We start from the raw sequence: 27,018 nt of genomic DNA, 5'->3' as shown, positions 1-27,018 counted from the left end.
CATCAATATTAGGGTGCATTAAATTGATCAAAAGTGACATTTAAAGTTACAAAATATTTATATTTCAAAAATGCTGTACTTGAATTCTGAAAAAAAAAGGATCACTGTATCACCACAAAAATACTGAGCAGCACAACTGTTTTCTACATTGGCAATAATCAGAAAAGTTTCTTACAGTAAGTGGCAAATCAGCATATTAGATTGATTTCTGAAGGATCATGTGACACTGAAGACTGGAGTAATGATGCTGTCATCACAGGAAGAAATGGCATTTTTAAATATATCAAATTAAAAAAGTTTTTTTAAATTGTAATAAAATTTCATAATATTACTGTTTTTACTGTTAGGCAATTTTGATTAAGTAAATATTTGGATAAGTGTCACCGGCCCACCGGTGGGCTCAAATCCATTACATTTTTAATACAGTAATATCCTATACTAAACCTAAACTAATCTTGACAAACTATATATCATTTGAAAGCTTACAATCTCTAGTTTCCATATTTGGTGATTTGGTGACTTTCAAAATAAATTACAGAGGAGCCGTAATTTATCAATTTGCAACAAGAATATTTTCATACTCCTCAGGCGTGTTTAGACCTTTATTTTGAAATAGTGATGAACATGAAAAATCACGAAAGAAGGGTAGAAACCTCAGTTTGTTTTCATGCCAAGAGTTCAAATATAGCCTGTGATGATAGCATCCATTCAATTAATTTAGAAAAAAATGTCTGACATTTTTTTAAATATAAAGAAAAAAATTATAGATTCACCATTTGTGATGTGGCAGGAAGCTATAATGCACATACTTGTTCTTTTTATGTCTTTCTTAGAGGTTGAATTCATATAAAAATCTGCCAAACTTCTCATATTCTGAATAGGATGTCTACATCATAAATTGTATGAAAATTGTGGAAATAATGGTTCATAATCACTCAAAACACATATGGAAATGGAGGCGCCCTTATATGGGCAGTAATGGAGTCTGGTTGTCATCTAGTGAAAAAATTTGGTACTGCGCCCATCTCACTGAAAGCTCATTTTTTGAGATATCAACCTAAAATTTGAAACACAGCTTGTTCAGATTTTTGCCTTTGATTTTTTTTTGTGCAGTTTTAGAGTCGCCCAGGTTTTGAAAATACATATTTTATATAAAACATGAATAATTACATTTTTTTACATTGTACATTTTCATAAACTCAAACTTCTATAACTTTTTTTCTGTTTCACTTTCTTAACCCTCTGGGGTTCTTCGGGTCAAAAATGTCCCGAAGCGTTTAAATAATTTTTTTTTAGAAATCGTAGCTTCATCGGAATGGTCCAAAATTGGTGACTTTTTTGGTACTTGGTATATGAACACCCAAAAAAATTGGGGAAAGGATTTGAAAAGTCTAAGTGGTCTTAAAACAAAATAGTCACACTCAGGACCTTCGGGTCAAAAATGACCCCCATAGGAAATAAATGGGAAATTGGCAAAAATGTGAAAATACAGAGTTTTTTTTGTGCATACAATCTACAAAACAGCCAGGATGCAGAAAAAAAGCACACAACAGTGAAGGGGTGAATCTCTTAAAACAATGGGTGACAAAATGCTTTCCATTTGTTCTCTTTATAATGCAGTGTTCAGGTTTGACTGTATTATAAAGTAAAACTGCCACTTCAAATTACCATTTAAACCAACCAAAAAAAAAAAAAATTTTTTAAATTAAAAAAAATGACAAAAATAGTCTTTGAGAATCTGTTATTATATATTCAAATCAACAACCTAAAAAAAATTACACAATATGTGAAAAAATCACTAGAGTGTTCCTACCATAGGTTTCTACAGAGAGCTGTAAATCCACTAGTGGTAAAAATGTGCTATTGCGTGATAAAAATGCTCAGTGTGTCCACCAGATGGCTCCGATCTCATTTCAAAAATTGATTTCATGAGGCCTAGACTTGACCCTAAAATGAAATACAGCTTTAAATTTTTTTTTTTTAAATTACATATATATATATAAATTTTCTATTATATTCAATGGGGAAAAATGGGTCTTAATTATTGCATAAATATTAATTATAAATCATAAAATTATCTCAAAACACCAAAAAAGAAAAGAAAAAATATTATTGAACAAAAATATATTTCATTGATTTTACTCAAATAAAATGTATCTTAATGCCGCCCTCCGGGTCATTTTTGACCCGAAGGTCCTGACTGTGAGTCTAAAATGAAGAACCCCAGATTAATTTATTTCACTTCTGCCAAATGTCTTCTTTAAAACGAGACCAATCTTACGTCTATATTCCAAAGTATTCTTGAATTACAACCATTTAAGTTCGAAATGTGCATTTTCATGTATATAAAAAAAAGGGGGGTGACAGTTAACAGGTTAAAAATGAGGGGAAAAGAGTCAAAATTCCAAATGATGTCAAGTGTATGAAATCATGTTTATTTGTAACTTCATTTGTGTACAGCACAGTTGTGAACTATGACACGGGCGGAGTCAAATGTGAGCAGATGAGGGCGGGGTCACAGAGTCTCTGGAAATCATTGCTTCTCTTCCTTTGGCTGTCCTGTGATGGGAAGACACAAAGACAGAACCCTTGACTGGAGACATACAGCAAGTGTAATACAATCACACTGTCCCTGAGAGCAAGATAGAAATGTGCAATCTCCTCTCTCATTTGTGTCAAGATGTTGTATTTCTCACACACACTGCATATTGATTCAAATTTGTATTTGTCAGACAAGCATTTACTTCCATAAGCCATGAAAACCATTTTACGTTTCAGTTTGTTAGATATTTTGCTAAACAATATTATTTATAGCAGTGTTTTGATATTTTTGCTGTTTCTTGCATCTCTGAAATGTCTATATTGTCAATATTTACCTCCTTGCTTTTTGGTGTCATCTCCTTTCTGGTCACCTTTCTTCGGCTGCTCCTTAGGACTCTGAGGTTGCTATATGGAAGACAAGAAAATCGAAATTCAATCTCAAGAAAGCAATTAAAGATTAATTATGCATGGATGTGCAATGGGTCTGCTGTGGGCAATTTTTACCTTGGTAGCGGATTTCTTATCCGCCTTGTTACCTGTTAAAACATCCAGGACATTATACTTTTTAATTACTGTGGTGTTTTGGTTATACAGATTTTGAGTTTATAAAAGTCAAAATGAAAGGTTTAATTATTTCATGGCAGTTTTGCATTTTACAATCTTAATTAAAAAAACATATTTGAAAGTTTTTCTTCAATATCTACCTTTTGTTCCAGGCATTTTGGCTGCGCTCCAAGGTCCTTGCGTCCTTTTAGAATAAGCAGTGCTGAGTGCTGGCGCGGCCCTCATTTATGGCCCCGGCCACTGAATGACTCCACTTACGGGGCCCCTTCGGGAAAGAGCGTCAGGAACAAGTAAAGAGCCCCGTCAGCTGTGCCTCTGCACTGTCCTGTCACGGGCCTCTGCTGAGCTCAGGTGGAATCATATCTTTTGTACAGTTAATCCTTTTATTTAGCAAATCGATGGTTCTCTCCCGCAGCCTTTTCCTCAAACCAGATATAATTCTTGATTTTGAAATGTTAATATCCAGTTTGAAATTTAGTGTTAAACTGCAGGTTAACAGTCGCTGAGCTCTGACTATTAGACAAATCATGTTCTGCAGTTTTATCAGGACAATGTTGTATCTTCAATATTTAGATTTAATAAAGTAGGGCCTAGAATTTTATTCACAACTATATAAAAGCCAAATGTTCAGACATATCCTACAAATAAAATAAATAAATAAAATAAAGTAAAAATATAAGATATTTATATTAATAAAAATAAATGGAATTTCTGTGGTTAATAATTTTATTTTTTTAATAGTCATTATTTAGATTTAATGAAGCAAGAAGTTATGTTCATATCCTAACGTAACGCACTAAGAAAAGAAAAGAATATAAAAATATCAAATATTTATTATAATAAAAATATAAAAATAAATCTAATCTTCTGATTCAGAAAATAATGGAATTTATGTGGTTAATAATAATAATAATAATACCCTGCTCTAAATTATTAGTCACAAATAAAATATAGATTTTTTAAAAAAGTTATTTAGATAAATATTTAGATAATTATATTTAGTTTATATTTGATTATGGATATTTGGAGTTTGTGAGCCTTTCTCTTGAGACATCTGTCATGCAGTTGAACTTGTCTTGAACACTTACTATACTGACTGATTCCATACACTTAAAATACATTTTTACTCTACATACATGTAAACATCAATTCTCGTTGCCAAGTCACTCGGCCTTATCTTTCAATCTACATACAAACATACAAATCATTTGACAGTCCGTGGACAGTCCTCATTACACGCGCTGCAGTGACGTCAATGATATGCAGATCAGCTGCTGTCAGGGCGGGTCGGTCACGTGATCATGCCAGTCCCTTCAGACAGAATGAACCGGTGAGAATCTCGCACGGTAGGTGTCCAGGATAAAATTATACATTGACATTAAGTTTCATTAAGATGAAGGCATTCAGAAATGGTTATTAGCGAGATATTGGCGCTCCTGTGTGATTGACAGGATTTAAAAATATATATTATTCGTTGTGCAACTGCTGTTGTTGTTAGCATCCCTGCTAACTGGGGCGAATGCGTCAAAACATTGATTTTAAAAGAAACTATTTGTTTGGGTTGTGTATAAATATTAATACATTTGAAATGATATATTTATTATAAATGTTGTGTTCACGTTAGTAATGTTTCAGTGTACTAGTGTGTTTAAGAAACAAGAATAGCATGCTATTTGTAATTTGACGCTGGATTTATGTGTTTTTAGTGCTGTCAAAGTTAACGTATAAATGAAATACGTTTCACGTAATTCTTTTTTACGGTTGCATTCAATACATTTAATTCTGCTTTCTAAAGACTGGTCAGAAATCACTTGCTGTAATTTTGTATACATTTTTAATTTTTCTCATAAATAGCTATTTAAAAATAACTGAATTAAAAGTCTTTGTGGAAAACTTAATCTCATGTAAGTTGTCAACTAAAAGTAAATATTTTCCAGATATTATTTAAACAAATTTTTTTATTGTAGTATGACAATGTAAAAAGACAAATTAGTATTTTGGTAACAATTATGTTAGTTGTCTTAATGATATAACATTTAATATTTTCCACACAATATTTTCTTTAGCATCAAAAAGTTTGAAAATCATTGAGTTAGATGATTATTAAGTTGTGATTAGCATTTATTGGCTGTATTTGTGTCTCTTGTAAAACATTTTTTATCAACAATTACAAATAGAAAATGTGAATTATATCTCAACTGAACGATACAAATAAGGCTTGGACATCTTCTTTAGTTATTATTAATGATTTATACAACAGTGTATTTGTCTTTTCTGCAGACCTCGTGTTTCCTGCATCTCTCTGTGTTGAGGATCTCATGGCTGCTGTTTGGCAGCAGGTGCTGGCAGTGGACGCAAGGTGTGTGCAAGATTTTCATTGGAGTGAGACTCCATGCATACATGTGTAATTTTTTTTTAACTTGTGTCGGGACTAATCATGTCTTATATTATTCTCTACGTCTTTCTGCCTCTCCCTGTCTTATTCCTCAGGTACAATGCTTACCGCACACCTACGTTCCCCCAGTTCCGCACACAGTACATCCGCCGGCGCAGCCAGCTGCTCCGCGAGAATGCCAAGTGTGGCTTTGAGCCGGGGCTGCGCAGGCAGTATCTGCGTCTGCGCAGTCAGTTGCTCGCCCTGCGTTACGGGCCTCTGTCAGAGCAGAGCAGCTTCAGAGCCAGCAGTGTGCGCAGTTCCCGCACCACACTGGATCGCATGGAGGTTAGGTGCATTCAGAAACAGAGAAGAGGGTTCGAGAAATGTGGATTAGGAGTTCTGGGCTGAAATAAGCCCCACAAAAACACAGTCAGAGGGCAAGATAGTATATATAAGACAGTCCTAGATATAAATAGCTATCCAGATCCAGGTCAATGTGTTGTGTGAGAGCTGCAGTGCATGTAGATTGCGAGCTCTTTTGTGCATGATGGGCTTCATGTTGTTGCTGTAGTGCTAAACTCTAAAATCACCCTCCATTGCTGCCTTCTTTTCTCTTTTCTGGGTCTTTTTTATTCTATTTTCCATCTTTTTTTCAGGACTTTGAGGAGGATCCCAGGGCTCAGGGTGCCAGAGGCCACCGGAGATCAGTAAGCCGTGGTTCATACCAGCTACAAGCCCAGATGAACAGGGTGGTGTATGATGAAAGGTAAACCCCACTAACCTTAGCTATTTTATTGATTATTTTCGTGTTTGCACTGTGTATAAATAAGTCTCTGGTAACATCTTCTGTGCCAGGCCTCCAGGTAGCCTGGTGCCCACCTCGGTGGCAGAAGCCAGTCGGGCCATGGCAGGTGACACCACCCTCAGTGAGAACTACGCCTTTGCCGGCATGCACCACATCTTTGACCAGCATGTCGACTCAGCTGGTGAGTGAGATGTTAGTGACACAACTAGGGCTGTGACCAACCAAAATTTCTGTAGTCAATACCAGCACCATTCAAATTTCACAATATTTGATTAGCAGTCAACCGATAAGTTTTTAGAGAGCAGGGTGGCAGATTTCCGATATAAAGCTAATATATATTATATCACAGTATTTAATTTAAAGATAGTAAATAACACATGCTGCCTGCTAGATATTTATTTGCATAATATTTACCTAATTAGAAATAATGAGTAAATTAAGCCATGTGAAAAAAAATAATAGAATTTAATTTAAATTATTTTAATTAAAAATTGTATTTAATTTTTTATATTTTAGATAGCAACTTCTTGATTTTGTAATCTTATTATAGTATTTTCCATAATAAAATAAAACTTTCAAAATAAAAGTCACTCATCAACAAAAAAAAAAAAAGTAAATCAGATGATGTTGATAAATAAAAAATGCCATATATTGACCGATATATCAGTCGACCACTATCCTTGATACCAATTTTGATATCACAGCTAAACCACAGTTCATTAATAATTTTTCAAGAAAACACTGGCTGACAAAGGACAACAAAATAAATGAAAAGTGGCAACTGTTTTTTTTATTTGTTCTTGTTCATATTGTTATTTGATTAATATTATTGTTTAATTCCTGCATTGTGTCTATTTCACCAATCTGATACTTTGGCATATATATATATATATGTAACCAACTGTATTATTTAGATGAGCACCTCGTCAAGACCACCATTTTGACTAAGAAGCGCATTTGATCATTTTCCTGTGCAGCCACATTACTGCTAGCCTTCTCCTGTGCATGCATGTAAATGTTTGAAAACAGCCATCAGTCCTTGGTCTGGACTGTTGGTTTTACCCATAGACAGTATAAGAAATGGACAGAGCCATCTCATTGGAACTCAGTTGAGACAGTTGAAGCCCATTTTTAGCGATTTCTGAGCACTTCCGTTCCTGAGGCGCAGACTCAAACCGACTCAAACTAAGCTTGATGACGTGAGCAACCTGTCTGACAGACGTTACTCTTCTAGTAGCTGTGCGTGAAAATTGCCAACGTTAATCTTGCAGAGACGGGGAACTTGAGCAAAGAGTTCTTTGGCGTGAGTGAGCAGGAGTAAGTATTCCGTTGCTTTTATGGACTCATTATCTATGGGCTTCTCCCTTGACGGGACGTCCCCCCGATTGCCTGCGAGCTTCTCCTCCTGTCTGTACGGTCATTTCTGTACAGCGCGACAGAGAGTCGAGTGGTTATGACGCAATCGTTAGCCTATTTTTACTAAATCTGTTTCTACGGGGCCATAATGTAACATAGAAGGTAATGGAGCCCTTTATACATTGTCGTGTTTCTTTAGAAATAAATAATGGACAAATGGAGTCTTTAGACGCCTCAGATGTAAAGTTATTCGCTGTCAAAGTGACGCCAAAATGAATGGGAGTCAATGGAAATGCTAACGCAAGTGAAGTTCTGCTACAACATGGCGGCACCCGGCCGGCTTCAACTTCCGGTCGATGGATTACCCCCTTGGTTTTACCCTCTCATTTAACCTTTAATTATTTGATCTCCTCAGTTCCCCGATTGCAGTTTGCCAATGATGATAAACACCTCCTCGCCTGCTGCTCATTGGATGGGACATTGTCAATCATGACACTATCCCCACCTCCACCAACTGTAAAGGTGACACTGAAAGGCCATGCTGGGCCCGTGACTGACTTTGCCTGGTCGCTTAGCAATGACATCATTGTGTCCACGTCCAAAGATGGCACTCTGCGTATCTGGAACACAGAGGATGGCCGCTGCATCCGGGAGGTGGTCGACCCAGAGGGCAGTGAGCTGCTGTGCTGCACTTTTCAGCCCATGAACAACAACCTGACTGTGGTGAGCCCAAATGGCAACCATTATTGTTTCTGATATTCGCTACTGTTCAAAAGTTTTGGGTTGGTAGGATTTTTAAATGTTTTTTTTTTAAAGAAGTCTAAAAACGTTAAGGTTGCACTTATTTGATCGAAAAATACATGAAAAACTATAATATTGTATAACTTCTTTCTGTTCTAATATATTTTAAAGTGTAATTTATTCCTGTGATGCAAAGCTGAATTTTCAGCATCATTACTCCAGTCTTCAGTGTCACATGATCCTTCAGAAATCATTCTAATATGCTGATTTGCTGCTCATAAAACAAATTGTTATTATTATCAATGTTGAAAACAGTTGTGCTACTTGATATTTTTGTGGAAACCATGATACATTTTTTTTCAGGATCCTTCGATGAGTAAAAAGCTCAAAAGAACAGCATTTATTTGAAACAGAAATCTTTTGTAACAATGTAAAAGTCTTTACTATCACTTTTGATCGATTTAATGCATCCTTGCTGAATATTAATTTCTTTTAAAAAAGAAAAATCTTACTGACTCCAAACTATTGACCAGTAGTGTAATTATAGATGTTTTTTCTAGTGACCATAGATCTTGTAATACTGCAGAACTGCAATATTATGTTTATCAAATAGACTATAGAGGAAAGGCATTCCACATTTATTACCTGTTCCCAAGAAACTATTAAGAATTACGCCCCCTAGAATGGGATAATTCTGGTTGACAGACTTCCTAATTTTTTGGGAAATGGAATTGTTTATGCTGATGAAATACTGTGGTAACAAATACCATCAGCCCTTTCAGTAATCCTATTAGGGTGTGATATGCGCCACCAGACAAAAAAGGGTACTTTGTGTACAATAGTGGGTAATTGAACTAAATGTTAAGAGACCAAATGTAGTTTAATTCGGCTAGTGTGATTAAATTTGAGTTCAACAAGGCATAAATGTGTTGGGTGACCAATAAAATATCTCTGCAATGTGGCATGCTTAAAGAAACTCGGTTATATTACAACTTGATTATATCTTTCATGCTTTCTTCACTTCTGTGGTGATTTTGTCTTAATGTGAATGCTCCAAACAAACTCAGACTCACGTGTTTCAATTATAACACAAAGCTTTCCAGATTCACTTCAATTTTCAACATTGTCATTTTATTTAAAAAAATGTTTTTACATTTTTTTATTTTAAACACCTTTTATTTGTGTCTTACATATGTTACTATACAAAGCTAATGTAAGACAACGACATTTTAGTAAATTGTAAAAATATGAAAATGTCTGGTAAAGTATTTTCTGAAGTCGTTATGATATATCACATGTGTCTTTTGTTATTTGTGCCCAGGTTGGAAACAGCAAACATCACCTGCAGGTGGTGAACATCTCCACTGGGAAGAAAGTGAAAGGAGGCTCCAGCAAACTGACCGGTCGTGTGCTTTCTCTCTCGTTTGATGCACCAGGGAGAATCCTGTGGGCTGGCGATGACAGGGGAAGCATTTTCTCCTTCCTCTTTGACATGGCCACAGGTACAAAGATGTTTCATGCCAAGCCCAGATTGTGATTTTGGGGGGAAAGTCTGGAAACCATAGTAATGTAGATGAGAGTTTAAGTAAAATCAAGGTTCTTCTTCCACAGGAAAACTGACCAAAGCTAAGAGACTGGTGGTGAACGAGGGCAGCTCTATTTCCAGTATCTCAGCCCGCTCATGGATCAGTCGAGAGGCTCGGGATCCGTCTCTGCTCGTCAACGCCTGTGTAAACAAACTACTGCTCTACAGGTTAGAATGCACTTAACGGAAAACCAGATTGTCACGTTCCTTTGGCTAAGATGATTATTGATCAGTGTGGAACTGGTGTTGACAGGGTCGTGGATAATGAGGGGACTCTACAGCTGAAGAGGAGTTTCCCCATCCAACAAGGATCCCTACCGCTGCACAGCATCTTCTGTCCTCTCATGTCCTTCAGACAGGGAGCCTGTGTTGGTAAGCCCCGAATCATCATCTCATCTGTGACCATTTACATTCAGCAACTGAAAATAGGGCCATTGTAATTTCTGTTTTTTAAATCCCTTTCTTTGAATACTAAGCAAAGCTCGAATTATGTGTGCTTAAAGACAAGTCATCATAGGCAAGAAATGGCAATAAAAAGAGTTTAATATATTTAAAAACGGACTATTTTAACCAATATTTGTGTGCTATATACCATTCAAACTTTGGGGTCGGTAAGATTTTTAAAATAAGTCTCTTATGCTCTCTAAGGCTGTATTTATTTGATAAAAATACTGTAAAAACAGTAATGTTATGAAATATTATTTCAATTTAAAATAACTGTTTTCTATGTTAATATATTCATTACTTCAGTGTCACGTGATCCTTCAGAAATCAGTCTAATATGATGATTTGCTGCTCAGGAAACATTTCTGATTATTATCAATGTTGAAATCAGTTGTGCTGCTTAATATTCTTGTGGAACTGGCATATATTTTCAGCATTCTTTGATTAATAGAAAGTACAGAAAAACAACATCATAAATGTCACTTTTGATCAATTTAATGCATCCTTGTTGAATTTTTTAAAAATTTCTTTCAGAAAAAAGTTCTTTTGAATGGTAATGTATATGTGATTTTACATGTTATTAGGCTAGCAACATAATAAGTTTGCCAACATACTAATGGCAAACTATTGAAATCGATCCATCATATATCACTCACTGATGTGCACTTACAAGGTTCCTTTTCAGTTAGGATGCTGCCTATGTGGGCAGCTCACACTGTTTTGGAACAAAGCCAGTGTAAGTGAATCCCTGCTCTTTCTCTCATGTAGTCACTGGCAGCGAGGACGCATGTGTCTACTTTTTCGACGTCGAGCGCAACACTAAGGCCATTGTCAACAAGCTGCAGGGTCACAGCGTGCCCGTCCTGGACGTGAGCTTCAACTGCGACGAAAGCCTGCTAGCCTCCTCTGACGCCACCGGATTGGTGATCATCTGGAGACGGGAGCAGAAGTAATCACAGCGACTCCAAGCTTTCGCTACCTTGGCTACAGCATCTTCCATGCAGGCTGGCTTGAATCACGTGCAATGAAACTCCTACTGTAAACGTGTGATGACTGTAATGTGTTGAATGAGTCTGAGCTAACTCATGTGGACCATGAAAGAAACTTGTTTTCTCTTATCTTTGTTTTAGGGCTGATATTTCTATTGTTGTTGTTTTGGGATGTGATGCTTGATTGTGACTATGTGCACTTCATCAGTGCTTTGCAGTCTTAAATGTCTAACTTAAGAGAGGAGACGTTAATATAATAATTTGTTCACCTTTGTGCATTGTGTCTTTGTGAGCGAGTGTGTGAGAATGAGAACGCTTGAGACAATGTGTCTCTGAAGTTGTGTTCGCTTGCACAATAACACTACTGTATTTATGCCTTGTTGAACTCAATAAACTTACTCACACTAAAGTTACATTTGGTCTCTCTATATTTTCCCTGAATTTATTCACATTTTGTTCGCATGTTTTTTTTAATGGCAACTTCAAATCAAAGGAGCTTTTGAAGATGGGGAAGTTGTTGGCACACAGGAAATTTAGTTCAAGGAGTGCTATGATGCCCCTTTTTACAAGATGTAAAATAAGTCTCTGATGTCCCCAGAGTGTGTATGTGAGGTTTTAGCTCAAAATACCACACAGATAATTTTTTTATAGCATGTTAAAATTGTCCCTATTTGAGGGTGAGCAAAAACGGTTTGTTTTGTGTGTGTCCCTTTAAATGCCAATAAGCTGCTGCTCCCGGCACAGAGGGTGTTGTTTTAGCAACTCAGATTGCCTCTTCTCAACATGGACTCACCCCATTTGTTGCGTGTTCCCTAGGGCGGAGTTTATGTAACTTTTGGGGTTAGTGATGTCACTAACCCGGGAGGAATGTCGTGTAGTCCCTATCAGTCTCTAAAAAAAAAGAAAAAGAAAAAAAAAGTCCCTATCAGTCATTTGTTGTAGTCCTTAAAAAAAACGTTTTTTTTTTTTTTTTTTTTTTTAAAGAAGCAAATATCTCCCTTTGTTTTGAACTTTGAGCGCTGTAACTTTGCAAATGTTGTTTATGCTCAAACAGCAACATTACACACCAACTAAAGTTAAAAAGTGAAATCATAATCAACCACCCCTTTCAAATCCTTTTTAAAAAAATCTCAGCCTATATTTTCAAGTTTGAAATATGAATTGGTCTCATCAAGTTAATAATTTTACATGTATTTCTTTATTATTGATATTTACTCTGTTCTAATACTGGTGAGAATATTTCTTGAATATATTTAAAGTATTTTCCAGTATCATGAATAAATTGTTGCCTATAAAATGTATTTTTTCTAAAAAAAATGTAAGTAGGATAGGCTATTTGATGACTTCAGACTCACGAGGCACACTTGTGTCTCGGATGAAAAGACTTTTAAACCTCGTTGCCATTTTTAAATGTTAAGGCTTTTATTTTGAAATGAACATGTTTTAAATATGCATGAGCACACTTTTTTCATGTGCTTTTATTTTGAAAGGAAGCAATTCTCTCACGGCAGCCACAATGTAACATGTGGGAGGAACTACTTCCGGTTCTACAGTGGGTAAGCTTAAAGAGAAAAACAAACAAACATATAAATTAAACGCAAATGGTATAAATATATATTGTTACAAAATGTATTTTAGAAGCCTTGAACATTGATTACTTATTGTATAGAAGGGGGTAGACACAGCTAGCAGGCAAGTAAAGAACCCACTACATAAAACAGCTAACAAAATGAATAAATCTGTTTATTTTTTATTTTTATTATTTCAGACGCTGTAATTCTAAAGACATCTTATAAAGAGTTAAACTAGTTTATATTTTCATGCATGCGAATCGTCGAGGCCGTTTTTTAGAGGTGTGGTCCATCTGATAAAACGAGTCCATTCTCTTTCATGAATATGCATTATTTTAAAACGTTTAAAGGATTTAATGGTTGTTTCTTATGTAATCATAGTCTTTTTATATTTGATATTTATATATACTACAATTGTTGGATAACTATTTTATAAAAAAAAAGTTTATTTGTCACAAACAAATACTTATGTGACTCAGTTTCCAAGAAAGATCTTCAGGGCATTATATAATATTGTGTTTATTATGTTTTACTGACTTGATTTATATATTTTTTAGAATCTTGCATGAGTTTGTACTGTTTTAAAGCGTGAAGAGACCGTGGGACAGAGGGAACAGAATATGCCTTTCCTCCACGGGTTCAGGAGGATCGTGTACGAGTACCAGCCGCTGGTGGATGCTGTGATGAGTGTCCTGGGAACAGAAGGAGGAGAAAACCAGCGCAGGTCAGCATCTCAACTGCATTTGAAAGACTGTATTTCACAGACGATGACAGAATTGTATGCACTGCATTTCACAGACAAGAGGATGAAGAAAGCATCTCAAGGGCCCTTGTGGAGCTTCTGGATAGAGAGTCCCAGTCTCCCGTCTTCATGCAGGGAATCAGCTACTCCCTGTTTCGAGTGGCTGATCTCGGGTTGGTCAGCGCAGCAAAGGTGCTCTTGCGTTACGGAGCTGATCTCAACTTTGAAGGTGCGGAGATGCTAAAGACTTTGATGATTTTGTGATTCTGATAAACCTCATTATCATCTCGAAACTTTTTGTTATTGTTCCAGACCCTGTATCGTACTACAACCCCTTACACATTGCAGTGTTGAGGAACAAGCCAGACATGGTGCAGATGTTGATATCTCACGGAGCTGAAATCAACAAGAGGGACAGGGTGAGAACACGTGTCTTTATAAAAGTAGCATTTACTGTTATAGTCATGCAACGATGCTTTTTGTGGCACTTTTTCGTCTCTGCAATAGATTCATGAAAGCAGCCCTCTTGACCTGGCCAGCGAGGAGGCGGATAAGCTGCCGTGTTTGCGTGTGCTTCTGGACTTGGGTGCTGATGTGAATGCGAAAGACAAGAATGGTATTTTATTTAACTCATCTAACAATATAGAATGTTTGTGGTTTCTTGATATATTTAATCTGATTCTAACTCTCTGTTTATTGTGTTGTGCGTTTGCAGGAAAAACTGCACTGCTTCATGCTCTGGCCAGCAGTGATGGACTCACAGTCAATAATGTGGACAATATAGAGCTGCTTCTACAAAGAGGTGCTTCACTGAACATTAAAACATCATAAAAGGACATTAGAAAACAGATTTATTCAGAAATTCCGTTTTAAAATCTCAAATCTTGACTTAAACTGAAAGATTTTATATACCGGTACTTGTTATTGTAATGTTGAAAGTGAAATATTAATACAATTTTAAATAACTGTTTTTTTTTTTTTTTTATATATTTGAATATATTCTAATATGCTGATTTGATACTCAAGAAACATATCTCATTATCAATGTTGAAAAAAGTTGTGCTGCTATATAATGGATTATATATATATATATATATACACATACACAAGTAATAAAAATATTAATCAAATTAATCGTTTAATTATTTATTTATATATATATAAATAATTAAACGATTAATTTGATTAATATTTTTATTACTTGTGTGTTTCTGTATATATATATATATATATATATTGAGGTGTAATGTGACCTATAATATACATATTATATTAGTATATAAAGTATCATTGATTTGCCTGTATGTATATATTTTATTTATTTTGTCTTATTATTTGCTTTAAATACTTTTTTATTCATTTAATTTTTTTAAATTCTAAAAGTAAAAAAATTAAACCACTTATTCTTCTTAGCAATATATTTTTATTGCTGTTTTGAAACGCATATCTGTCCTGTGCAGGTGCAGATGTGAATGCCACCACACATGACGGTGAGACCCCCATGTCCTCTCTGATCTTCCTGGTGAAGGAGGCTCTGGACAGCAGCGTGGAGGATGCGAAGGAGATCGGGCGTTTTTGTACCCGTGTGGCACGTCTTCTGATCAGCCACGGTGCCGATCCCAGCTGCTGCTTGAACGCTGCTGACGGGGAAGAGTGGGAACATTCACTAACCTACACCATTCTGGAGAACTTCGACTTGCTATTTCCCCTGACCTCCCTTCTACTCCAGCACGGCGCTTCCTTCGTCTGCTCTCACCACAGCGCCTCCTTCTGGACGGGTCAACAACTGATATTCACGCGTCTCGCTGAAGCTCTCCGTGAGCCTTTAGATGCCGCCGAGCTGGCTGATGTTTTAGCCAAAGCTGAAGTGCTGTTGGATCTGGCCAGGATCTGCTCTCCTGTCGTTCCTCCTCTCTTCCCGCGCTCACAACTGCCCATTCTGGACCAGGTTTCTACCCATCAGCCCGTGCTGGAGCTCTACAGCAAACTAGAAGACCAAGAGAGCCGGCCTCTGCCACTGAGATGCCTTTGCCGGAGACTGATCCGCCGCTGTCTGCAGCCGTGGCCTTTTGAGGAGAAGGTGAAAGCCTTGCCACTGCCAGACAGACTGAAGGACCTGCTACTCCCAGAGAACTGCTGGACCAACAGACCCGGCTGGGACAGATTCAAACCTCGACGTTCTCCACGCTGAGAGGCGGATCCACGCGGACCGTGTTTGTGGTTGTAAATATCGAGCCCTTAATGACCTCTGCATTCAGTCAAATTCAGATAAAAGTGATGCAGTGCTTGTTTCATTTGAATCAGCATGCAGAAAGATAATTTGTCTGTTGATCCGAGAGTGGGAAACTAACAAAAATATGTATATAAGTCTTATAATTGTCATTCAAATGAGTGTTCTCAGTGCCAAAATGCCAGTAACCACACTGTATTACATATTACCAGGTAATTTTCTGTTTGTTTGGTAGTTTCTTTCAGTATGAAAAGGAATAATTGTTTACAGTTAAATCTTTAATATTGTGCAGCATCACTGTGTTATGTGCTTTGTACTCATGTGTGTCTATTTTTAAGCTGATTTGTAATTTATTCTGAGTTGCTGATTGGATATCATTTATATGATATACTTAAAATGCCTTAACAAGATCAACTTTGTTGCTGGAATATTGAAAAATGCTCTTGTGTGTGTGTGTGTGTGTAGTTTTTGACTTGTAAAATATGAGGCTGTAAGTTGTTGTCATATATTGCTTCTGAAGAATCAAACCTCACTTAAAGGAATTAAATGCCTTTGTTAAAAATCAATTGTTTAGTTAATAATTCAAGAAACTTGTGCCTGGCCTAAAAAGTAACAGTTATTACAGGTAAGATTATTGCTGGCTCCTCTTCCGCATCTAAACTGCTTTTGCACCTGGTTTAAACCGGTTTAACCCTGTAAGACCCATATATATATATATATAAAAATGTTTTCACCTGTCAGATGTTGTTGTAGGTGCCATCTGATGCAAATAATGAAGGATTTTTAAAAAAATTATGTTTTAGTAAGTTTTTAAGGAAATGTAATATTGTAACGTTGGGCCTATTTGGGAGCAGAATTTCAGCATTTGCACTCACACTAGCTACGTTTACATGGACACCTTTTGGTTCAATCGGAATGAAATCAATCCGATTGAGGAATCCCACCATGTTTCCATCCACTTGTCAATCGAATTATCTGAAGTTCGGTAAAAAAACCTCAAGCGAATAAAGCTGGTGAAAGTGTGTTTCCATCAAACGGCTTTAAAGCGGATAAAAACCTGTGCGTAATGACGTCACATGCTGTTTTGCGATCAAATTGGTATATCGAATTGGTTTGAGACATGTTAAGGTGTTTCCATGCATCTCACCGAATTGCACAACATTCAAGCCAACATTTGCGAACAAAGTTTTACTAGGCAAAATGGATCGCACCATAATAACGTTTCCATCCGCGTTTATCGCAAAAGCCGTATATCGATCAAGATAAAATCCGATGAGACCGATCGTATTTCATTTGAGTCGATATTCATGAAATTCAATCGAATTTTACTGTTTCCAAAAGGCATTTTTCATTCGATATCACTTATAATGCGGATAAAAACGTGTGGATGGAAACGACGACAAGCTTCAAATTGGAATCGATTTTTTGACATGCGCACACGCGAATATGCCGCTGTTCGTGCATAACTATTCTCCTCTATTGGCTCTTTATTTGTTTTAAACAGCACACTTTATATTTATCAATCTCTGGTCATGATTTGGAGACAATGAGCATATGAACCGTTTTGCCGTGCTGCTTATATTTAGTAAAAATGCCCAAAACCGTCTGTGGATGACAGTCTGAAACAAGCACTGGTGGGCCGTTGTCCTGGTCCACTTCACAGACGCAGTGAAATGAGAATTTTAGAATAACGGGACACTCATTTGATGACACTTTATTCAACAGGTACAACAGCTCTTTCCACGAGTCATACGTCATTACGCTATTTCAACGTCATTGCACATGCGCAATCCTTTCAGTTTTGGTTTTCAATCCGATCAAGTGTTTACTTGTTCTCTGGATCGGATTAGAAAATGAATAAACCACCCCTTTCAATCCGATCGAAATTACAATCGAATTGAGCTCAACCAGATCGATTAAGGTGTTTACATGAACGCTTTTCAGTCCGATTGAGCCGTAGTTAGAACAATTTGGGCTCATTTGAAGTGTGGATTGCTTACATGAATAATATATTAATCACCCAACAGTCATATTTTTATGTAGCCTATTAGAATTTATCAAAAATAAACATAAAATATAAAATATAATATAAAACTAATTTAAATGTAAATGAATCCTATATATGTGATACATTCCACTGAAGTCACACAATTCTAAAAGGAATATACAAACCCCCAGACCTCTAATGCATAGCTGCCAACTCTCACGCATTGGCCGTGAGACACCCGCATATGATTGGTTTCACACGCTCACACGCCACACTCCCGATTTCTCACGCTGAAGTGTCAACCCGGGCGGTCAAATGCCTGAAAGATGAGTTTACATACCTGCCAACTTTTGAGTTTTGCTCGGCGTGAGATTTCTTGACGGGGGGGGGGGGGGGGGGGGGGGGGGGGTAGAGACGAGTGAGATTTGTTGAGGGGGGGGGGAGGGAGGGGGTAGAGACGAGTGAGATTTGTTGACGGGGGGGGGGGGGGGTGTTTTGGGTAGAGTCGAGTGAGATTTGTTGACGGGGGGGGGGGGGGGTGTTTTGGGTAGAGTCGAGTGAGATTTGTTGACGGGGGGGGGGGTCTCGCTCGCGCAAGGTCTCTCGCTCGCTCTACGCGGTTTGGAGCACAATCTCTGTCTCGCATGCACGCTCGCTCTAGATAACGGGAGATTTTTAACGAATTTGCGGTATAACTAGTCGATCACGAGTGGCTCAACAGGTAGATATATAGATAAACTCATCTTCCAGGCATTTGACCGCCCGGGTTGACACTTCAGCGTGAGAAATCGGGAGTGTGGCGTGTGAGCGTGTGAAACCAATCAAATGCGGGTGTCTCACGGCCAATGCGTGAGAGTTGGCAGCTATGAGTTTATCTATATATCTACCTGTTGAGCCACTCGTGATCGACTAGTTATACCGCAAATTCGTTAAAAATCTCCCGTTATCTAGAGCGAGCGTGCATGCGAGACAGAGATTGTGCTCCAAACCGCGTAGAGCGAGCGAGAGACCTTGAGCGAGCGAGCGAGCGAGCGAGACCGCCCCCCCCCCCGTCAACAAATCTCACGCCGAGCAAAACTCAAAAGTTGGCAGGTATGTATGGCAAGCCATTTTAGCATTTAAAAGCTAAGTTTGACTATCCGGAATTAACATTGTAGATATCAACAACGTCTTTCTGACTAGTCGTAATTACATTTTGGATAGTTGGAATTGTCATTCAAGATATCTGTAACGTAATTGTGACTAGTCGAAACGACAGATAGAGATATCTGTAATTCAGTTTTGACTAGGCAAAACTGAATTACAGATATCAGCAATGACGTCATTGAAAACGACATTCAACTCGTCACACATCTTAAATGACAATTGCAGATATCTGTAATTCAGTTTTGCCTAGGCAGAATGAAAGTTAAAGATATCTCAAACGTCATTATAACTAGTGCAAATTATTGTGCATGATGTAATTTCCCCTCCCCACCATAATCAAAAAAGAAGTGGGTTAATTTGCTTATTTGGAAGAAGAAAAAAGCTGCATTGGCTTTAATCAAAAAAAAAAAAAAAAAACAATAAAAAAACACCAGAAAATGTTTACATGTTTCCAGCATGACACAAATTGTATTCATTTGCATTAGCCAGGGTCTCTCAAAAATATTGGCAACATGCAATGTTTGCCATGCATTTCTATGTTGTCACCATGCTTAAAATTAGTAGATTATTGTTGACGAAAGATTTATGCTTGAGAGAGATTCACACTAATTCACTTTAATGAAGATGCTTACATGCATGCAATTCTTGCCATGGAAGTGCAATAACATTTGATTGATTGAACTTCCTTAGATGAGAAAAAACAGTTCTCAGATTTTTTTTTTTTTCCCACAGTAAAAATCCATGATGAGCTAACAGCATTAAAAAGACGATTAAAAACTCCTTCACCCTCGACATGGTGCTAATTAAAAGTGAACAGTTAACAGGTGCTATGTGATTTGATGATTTGAACAACAACACGCTCTGCTCCTATGGCAAGCCCTTTTAACATTTAAAAGCTAAGTTTGACTATCCGGAATTAACATTGTAGATATCAACAACTTCTTTCTGACTAGTCGTAATTACATTTTGGATAGTTGGAATTGTCATTCAAGATATCTGTAACGTAATTGTGACTAGTCGAAACGACAGATAGAGATATCTGTAATTCAGTTTTGACTAGGCAAAACTGAATTACAGATATCTGCAATGACATCATTGAAAACGACATTCAACTCGTCACACATCTTAAATGACAATTGCAGATATCTGTAATTCAGTTTTGCCTAGGCAGAATGAAAGTTAAAGATATCTCAAACGTCATTATAACTAGTGCAAATTATTGTGCATGATGTAATTTCCCCTCCCCACCATAATCAAAAAAGAAGTGGGTTAATTTCCTTATTTGGAAGAAGAAAGAAGCTGCATTGGCTTTAATCGGAAAAAAAACAACAATAAAAAAACACCAGAAAATGTTTATATGTTTCCAGCATGACACAAATTGTATTCATTTGCATTAGCCTGGGGGTCTCTCAAAAATATTGGCAACATGCAATGCCATGCATTTCTATGTTTATGACCATGCTTAAAATTAGTAGATTATTGTTGACGAAAGATTTATGCTTGAGAGAGATTCACACTAATTCACTTTAATGAAGATGCTTACATGCATGCAATTCTTGCCATGGAAGTGCAATAACATTTGATTGATTGAACTTCCTTAGATGAGAAAAAACAGTTCTCAGATTAGTTTTTTTTTCCCACAGTAAAAATCCATGATGAGCTAACAGCATTAAAAAGACGATTAAAAACTCCTTCACCCTCGACATGGTGCTAATTAAAAGTGAACAGTTAACAGGTGCTATGTGATTTGATGATTTGAACAACAACACGCTCTGCTCCCGCCTAAAGTGGGATGCGGCCGAGCCTAATTTGCATACAGATATCTGCAACGTCATTTCGCCTAGTCAAAACTCTAATTCAAGATATCTGTAATTACATTTTGACTAGGCAGAATGAAAGTTACAGATATCTCAAATTTCAGATATCTCTAATCAACATTCATTTTAAGATATCTATAACTTGATAATAGATATCTACAATTAAATTATGACTATCCCTAACTCCAGTTTGAGATATCTACAATGCCATTTTGACTAGTTATAATTCCAGTAACAGATATCTACAACATACTTTCGCCTAGTCCAAACTTAATTTAAGATATCTGAAAAGGAACATGTAGATATCTTGAATTGAGGTGAATTAAAGATATCTTGAATTGGAGTTAGTTATGGCAAGCCATTTTAACATTTAACAGCTAGACTGGATATGTGTTGCAGATATCTGTAATTCAGTTTTGCCTAGTCAAAAATAACATTTCAGATATCCGCAATTACATTCTTCCTATCCATAATTGTCATTTCAGATATCCACAAAGACATTCTTCCTAGGACAAATGACGTCACTTTTGCCATTCATTTGTATGGGGTTTATCATTACAGATATCTACAATTCAGTTGGAGATATCCACTATGTGAATTACGGATATCTGCAACTGAATTGTAGATATCTGTAATTCTAGTTTAAGATATCTACAATTTGATTATGACTAGTACTAACTCCAATTCAAGATATCTTTAATTCACCTCAATTCAAGATATCTACATGTTCCTTTTCAGATATCTTAAATTAAGTTTGGACTAGGCGAAAGTATGTTGTAGATATCTGTTACTGGAATTATGACTAGTCAAAATGGCATTGTAGATATCTCAAACTGGAGTTAGGGATAGTCATAATTTAATTGTAGATATCTATTATCAATTTATAGATATCTTAAAATGAATTTTGATTAGAGATATCTGAAATTTGAGATATCTGTAACTTTCATTCTGCCTAGTCAAAATGTAATTACAGATATCTTGAATTAGAGTTTTGACTAGGCGAAATGACGTTGCAGATATCTGTATGCAAATTAGGCTCGGCCGCATCCCACTTTAGGCGGGAGCAGAGCGTGTTGTTGTTCAAATCATCAAATCACATAGCACCTGTTAACTGTTCACTTTTAATTAGCACCATGTCGAGGGTGAAGGAGTTTTTAATCGTCTTTTTAATGCTGTTAGCTCATCATGGATTTTTACGGTGGGAAAAAAAAAACTAATCTGAACTAAGAACTGTTTTTTCTCATCTAAGGAAGTTCAATCAATCAAATGTTATTGCACTTCCATGGCAAGAATTGCATGCATGTAAGCATCTTCATTAAAGTGAATTAGTGTGAATCTCTCTCAAGCATAAATCCTTCGTCAACAATAATCTACTAATTTTAAGCATGGTCATAAACATAGAAATGCATGGCATTGCATGTTGCCAATATTTTTGAGAGACCCCCAGGCTAATGCAAATGAATACAATTTGTGTCATGCGGGAAACATGTAAACATTTTCTGGTGTTTTTTTATTGTTTTTTTTTTTTCTCGATTAAAGCCAATGCAGCTTCTTTCTTCTTCCAAATAAGGAAATTAACCCACTTCTTTTTTGATTATGGTGGGGAGGGGAAATTACATCATGCACACTAATTTGCACTAGTTATAATGACGTTTGAGATATCTTTAACTTTCATTCTGCCTAGGCAAAACTGAATTACAGATATCTGCAATTGTCATTTAAGGTGTGTGACGAGTTGAATGTCGTTTTCAATGATGTCATTGCAGATATCTGTAATTCAGTTTTGCCTAGTCAAAACTGAATTACAGATATCTCTATCTGTCGTTTCGACTAGTCACAATTACGTTACAGATATCTTGAATGACAATTCCAACTATCCAAAATGTAATTACGACTAGTCAGAAAGAAGTTGTTGATATCTACAATGTTAATTCCGGATAGTCAAACTTAGCTTTTAAATGTTAAAAGGGCTTGCCATAGCGGACCGCACTCGGACACATTTCTAACCGGCATGCATCTCGCGCTGATCACCGGTGATCGGTTCTGCGCAGATTTTGCTCATCTCAAACAAGCCTAAAGTTTTATGGCAAGCCATTTTAACATTTAACAGCTAGACTGGATATGTGTTGCAGATATCTGTAATTCAGTTTTGCCTAGTCAAAAAGAACATTTCAGATATCCGCAATTACATTCTTCCTATCCATAATTATCATTTCAGATATCCACAAAGACATTCTTCCTAGGACAAATGACATCACTTTTGCCATTCATTTGTATGGGGTTTGTCATTACAGATATCTACAATTCAGTTGCAGATATCCACTATGTGAATTACGGATATCTGCAACTGAATTGTAGATATCTGTAATTCTAGTTTAAGATATCTACAATTTGATTATGACTAGTACTAACTCCAATTCAAGATATCTTTAATTCACCTCAATTCAAGATATCTACATGTTCCTTTTCAGATATCTTAAATTAAGTTTGGACTAGGCGAAAGTATGTTGTAGATATCTGTTACTGGAATTATAACTAGTCAAAATGGCATTGTAGATATCTCAAACTGGAGTTAGGGATAGTCATAATTTAATTGTAGATATCTATTATCAAGTTATAGATATCTTAAAATGAATTTTGATTAGAGATATCTGAAATTTGAGATATCTGTAACTTTCATTCTGCCTAGTCAAAATGTAATTACAGATATCTTGAATTAGAGTTTTGACTAGGCGAAATGAAGTTGCAGATATCTGTATGCAAATTAGGCTCGGCCGCATCCCACTTTAGGCGGGAGCAGAGCGTGTTGTTGTTCAAATCATCAAATCACATAGCACCTGTTAACTGTTCACTTTTAATTAGCACCATGTCGAGGGTGAAGGAGTTTTTAATCGTCTTTTTAATGCTGTTAGCTCATCATGGATTTTTACTGTGGGGAAAAAAAAAAAATCTGAGAACTGTTTTTTCTCATCTAAGGAAGTTCAATCAATCAAATGTTATTGCACTTCCATGGCAAGAATTGCATGCATGTAAGCATCTTCATTAAAGTGAATTAGTGTGAATCTCTCTCAAGCATAAATCTTTCGTCAACAATAATCTACTAATTTTAAGCATGGTGACAACATAGAAATGCATGGCAAACATTGCATGTTGCCAATATTTTTGAGAGACCCTGGCTAATGCAAATGAATACAATTTGTGTCATGCTGGAAACATGTAAACATTTTCTGGTGTTTTTTTATTGTTTTTTTTTTTTTTTTCGATTAAAGCCAATGCAGCTTTTTTCTTCTTCCAAATAAGGAAATTAACCCACTTCTTTTTTGATTATGGTGGGGAGGGGAAATTACATCATGCACAATAATTTGCACTAGTTATAATGACGTTTGAGATATCTTTAACTTTCATTCTGCCTAGGCAAAACTGAATTACAGATATCTGCAATTGTCATTTAAGATGTGTGACGAGTTGAATGTCGTTTTCAATGACGTCATTGCTGATATCTGTAATTCAGTTTTGCCTAGTCAAAACTGAATTACAGATATCTCTATCTGTCGTTTCGACTAGTCACAATTACGTTACAGATATCTTGAATGACAATTCCAACTATCCAAAATGTAATTACGACTAGTCAGAAAGACGTTGTTGATATCTACAATGTTAATTCCGGATAGTCAAACTTAGCTTTTAAATGCTAAAATGGCTTGCCATAAAGTTTCCGGTTCTGTTGTCAATCCGCGTTCACTCTGACGCAAGACGCTGCTGACGTGTGTCTGGTGCGCCCGAGCTTCGTTTACAGTCTGAGGGAGACGCACGCTGGAAACAAAACAATCTTCGCAAACATGTCTAAGGATTTCGACACAGAGGAAGACTTGCATTTTTTTGCCCAGCCATATTTATTTGAACCCGAATACACGGACGCACCAGAGACACGTCAGCAGCGGCACTGAACGCGGATCCAGAACAGAACCGGAAGACAATACAATGCTGAATAAAGTCGTAGTTTTTGTTATTTTTGGGCCAAAATGTATTTTCTTTTTTTTTTTGGAATACTTTATTTTCAGTTTTTCAGTATACAAAAACAAAAACAGAAGAACAAGTAAAATAAGAAAAAGAAAAAGAAAAACAATCCCCCTCCCCCTCCCCAAAAGGGTGCTCCAATATTCTACAGTAGAAATGTAATGTAACAATGTCTTCGAGGTCAGTCACATTCTAATATCACATTATCCACATGATCTAGATAGGGTCGCCAGATTTTAATAAAAGTATTGTATCCCTTTCTAAGGCTATATGTTATTTTTTCTAATGGCACGCATCTATTCATTTCTAAATACCACCTAGTTATAGATAGAGGGGAATCAGACTTCCATGAGACAGCAATGCATTTTCTAGCCACTGCCAGAGCTATCTCCAGAAAATGTTTCTGAAACCTGTTTAATATTTTATCAATTTTCATGAAGTTCCCCAGCAAAAACAAAACTCTGGGTCAACCGGTAATGAAATTTGTGTAATCAGTCAAGACACTACAAAAGTCAATCCAGAAATCTCTTACTTTTACACACGACCAAGTACAGTGTAGGAAGGTGCCCACCTCTATTGTACAGCGGAAGCATGCATCAGATAGCTCAGGTTTGAACTTATGAATCTTCTCCGGAGTTAAATACAACTGATGGAGGAAATTATAAAATGTATTTTCGATGCTTCAAAACATTCGAACTAACCCACTGATGTCACATGGACTACTTTGATGATGTCTTTATTTCCTTTCTGGACAAGGACAGTATACCGTACATACATTTACAATGGAGGGACAGAAAGATCTCGGACTACATCTAAAATGTGAACGGAGATGAACGGAGGTCTTACGGGCTTGGAACGACATGAGGGTGAGTCATTAATGACATAATTTTCATTTTTGGGTAAACTAACCCTTTAAGGGCTGAAAACGGACTCCCAGGTTGCTTTGTTTCTGCTCGATTTGTGGATATAATGGTTGCTATATTTCACAGAACCAAGATACGCTTTTGTATGCTGTTGTTGTTGATCACAGCTGATTCATACATACTTGTGCGAGCTGCCTGATGCGCCAGCTGTTAGCGGTTGCCTGTGTTGCATAGCGTGTTTGTTAGTTTGGGGGCGGAGCAATGAAGGGAGGGGTGTGTTTGTTTGAGTGTTGATTTCAAATATCAACGGTGTTTCTCAAATAATTGCTTACTGCACTTTTAATCCCTGAGACTTGTCAACTACTACTTAATATTTTAACATTTTATATATGAATTTAAACATGAATATTTAACAAATCAAATGAATACTGTCATTGTTGTTGAAAACCTGAGCTCCTGAAATACAAAAACAAAACAATAATATAAAACAATGATACACTATTATAAACTACAGTATACACAATGATACACTATTATAAACTACAGTAGCCTACACACAATTATACACTATTATAAAACAATGTTATAAATTCGTTATGCTTTATTGTTGTGCACCTTAGAGCTTTGTAAAATAACTGCAGGCTGTTTGTGTGATGTTGAATAGGGATTCTCATGTGTGTGTTACTTTAAGAGAGCAATCATACACCTATTGTGTTTTATTTTCTTTGTTTTGTATATGATTTTATTTTATAATAATTTATAATCATTAGTCATTTGATTTATCATTTATTCGTATTATTTTTTTACTTACATTTATCCTTTAATCATTTATTCATCTTTTTATTATTAATATTATTATCAATTTATGCATTTATATTTTGCAGCACTACATTTACTTTCTATAATTGTTTAATCTTATGATTGTGTGGTTTCAAGGGATATTTGTCTTCATGAGTAAGAGGTAAGAGAATGTCTCCATTTCAAGGTTTTTAATGTAACAGGATGATGTTGTGAAGCAGTAATTTTTCATTGCTTTGCCCAAAGAGCACTGTTGCAGAAATATGCTTTTGACCAGTGCCTTTATTCGGATATGTACAACATTTGACATGATGGATGTCATTGAAGAACCCAATAATGACACATTCTGTTTTCTTTTCTTTATTAAAACGAAATGCAATGTTAAGGCCATAAGAGTTAAAAAGCAGTGCCCATTTCTTTATTAAAACGAAATGCAATGTTACAC

At 36.3% G+C, this 27,018-nt stretch overlaps 3 protein-coding genes across 4 annotated transcripts in view; 2 read left to right on the top strand and 1 right to left on the bottom strand.

Annotated features, from left to right (window-relative positions):
- asic1a (acid-sensing (proton-gated) ion channel 1a) overlaps positions 1-27,018 on the bottom strand; it is a 67,172-nt gene that overhangs the window by 26,930 nt on the left and 13,224 nt on the right. The gene's annotated exons all lie outside the window — the stretch shown is intronic.
- wdr13 (WD repeat domain 13) lies at positions 4,351-11,811 on the top strand. Its single transcript, XM_056265237.1, has 10 exons — positions 4,351-4,451; positions 5,386-5,464; positions 5,596-5,827; positions 6,139-6,248; positions 6,338-6,468; positions 8,059-8,366; positions 9,706-9,886; positions 9,996-10,137; positions 10,223-10,341; positions 11,182-11,811. The coding sequence occupies exons 1-10, from the start codon at positions 4,361-4,363 to the stop codon at positions 11,364-11,366; spliced, it is 1,578 nt and encodes a 525-aa protein (XP_056121212.1). The 5' UTR covers positions 4,351-4,360; the 3' UTR covers positions 11,367-11,811.
- asb6 (ankyrin repeat and SOCS box containing 6) lies at positions 12,860-16,015 on the top strand. 2 transcript variants are annotated; one of them, XM_056265240.1, is made up of 7 exons: positions 12,860-12,958; positions 13,531-13,697; positions 13,772-13,944; positions 14,028-14,134; positions 14,223-14,331; positions 14,431-14,517; positions 15,176-16,015. In XM_056265240.1, exons 2-7 carry the CDS (start codon positions 13,594-13,596, stop codon positions 15,904-15,906), a joined length of 1,311 nt encoding a protein of 436 aa, XP_056121215.1. In that variant the 5' UTR covers positions 12,860-12,958; positions 13,531-13,593; the 3' UTR covers positions 15,907-16,015. The 2 variants fall into 2 exon arrangements, with proteins under 2 accessions (XP_056121215.1, XP_056121214.1); XM_056265239.1 differs by having other exon boundaries at positions 12,878-12,958; positions 13,561-13,697.

Source organism: Rhinichthys klamathensis, unplaced genomic scaffold (assembly GCF_029890125.1).
Source record: "Rhinichthys klamathensis goyatoka isolate OS25496 unplaced genomic scaffold, OSU_Roscu_1.1 h1tg000231l_1, whole genome shotgun sequence".
NCBI classification, from domain to species: Eukaryota; Metazoa; Chordata; class Actinopteri; order Cypriniformes; family Leuciscidae; genus Rhinichthys; species Rhinichthys klamathensis.
This window is presented reverse-complemented; position numbering and strand designations above follow the sequence as displayed.

Coding starts and splice junctions, on each gene's coding strand:
- wdr13 (XM_056265237.1), top strand. CDS start 4,361: ATGATATGCAGATCAGCTGCTGTCAGGGCGGGTCGGTCACGTGATCAT. Junction 6,249..6,337: donor AGGGTGGTGTATGATGAAAG/GTAAACCCCACT, acceptor CTTCTGTGCCAG/GCCTCCAGGTAGCCTGGTGC. Junction 10,342..11,181: donor CAGACAGGGAGCCTGTGTTG/GTAAGCCCCGAA, acceptor TCTCTCATGTAG/TCACTGGCAGCGAGGACGCA.
- asb6 (XM_056265239.1), top strand. CDS start 12,926: ATGTGGGAGGAACTACTTCCGGTTCTACAGTGG. Junction 13,698..13,771: donor GGAGGAGAAAACCAGCGCAG/GTCAGCATCTCA, acceptor TGCATTTCACAG/ACAAGAGGATGAAGAAAGCA. Junction 14,135..14,222: donor AAATCAACAAGAGGGACAGG/GTGAGAACACGT, acceptor TCTCTGCAATAG/ATTCATGAAAGCAGCCCTCT.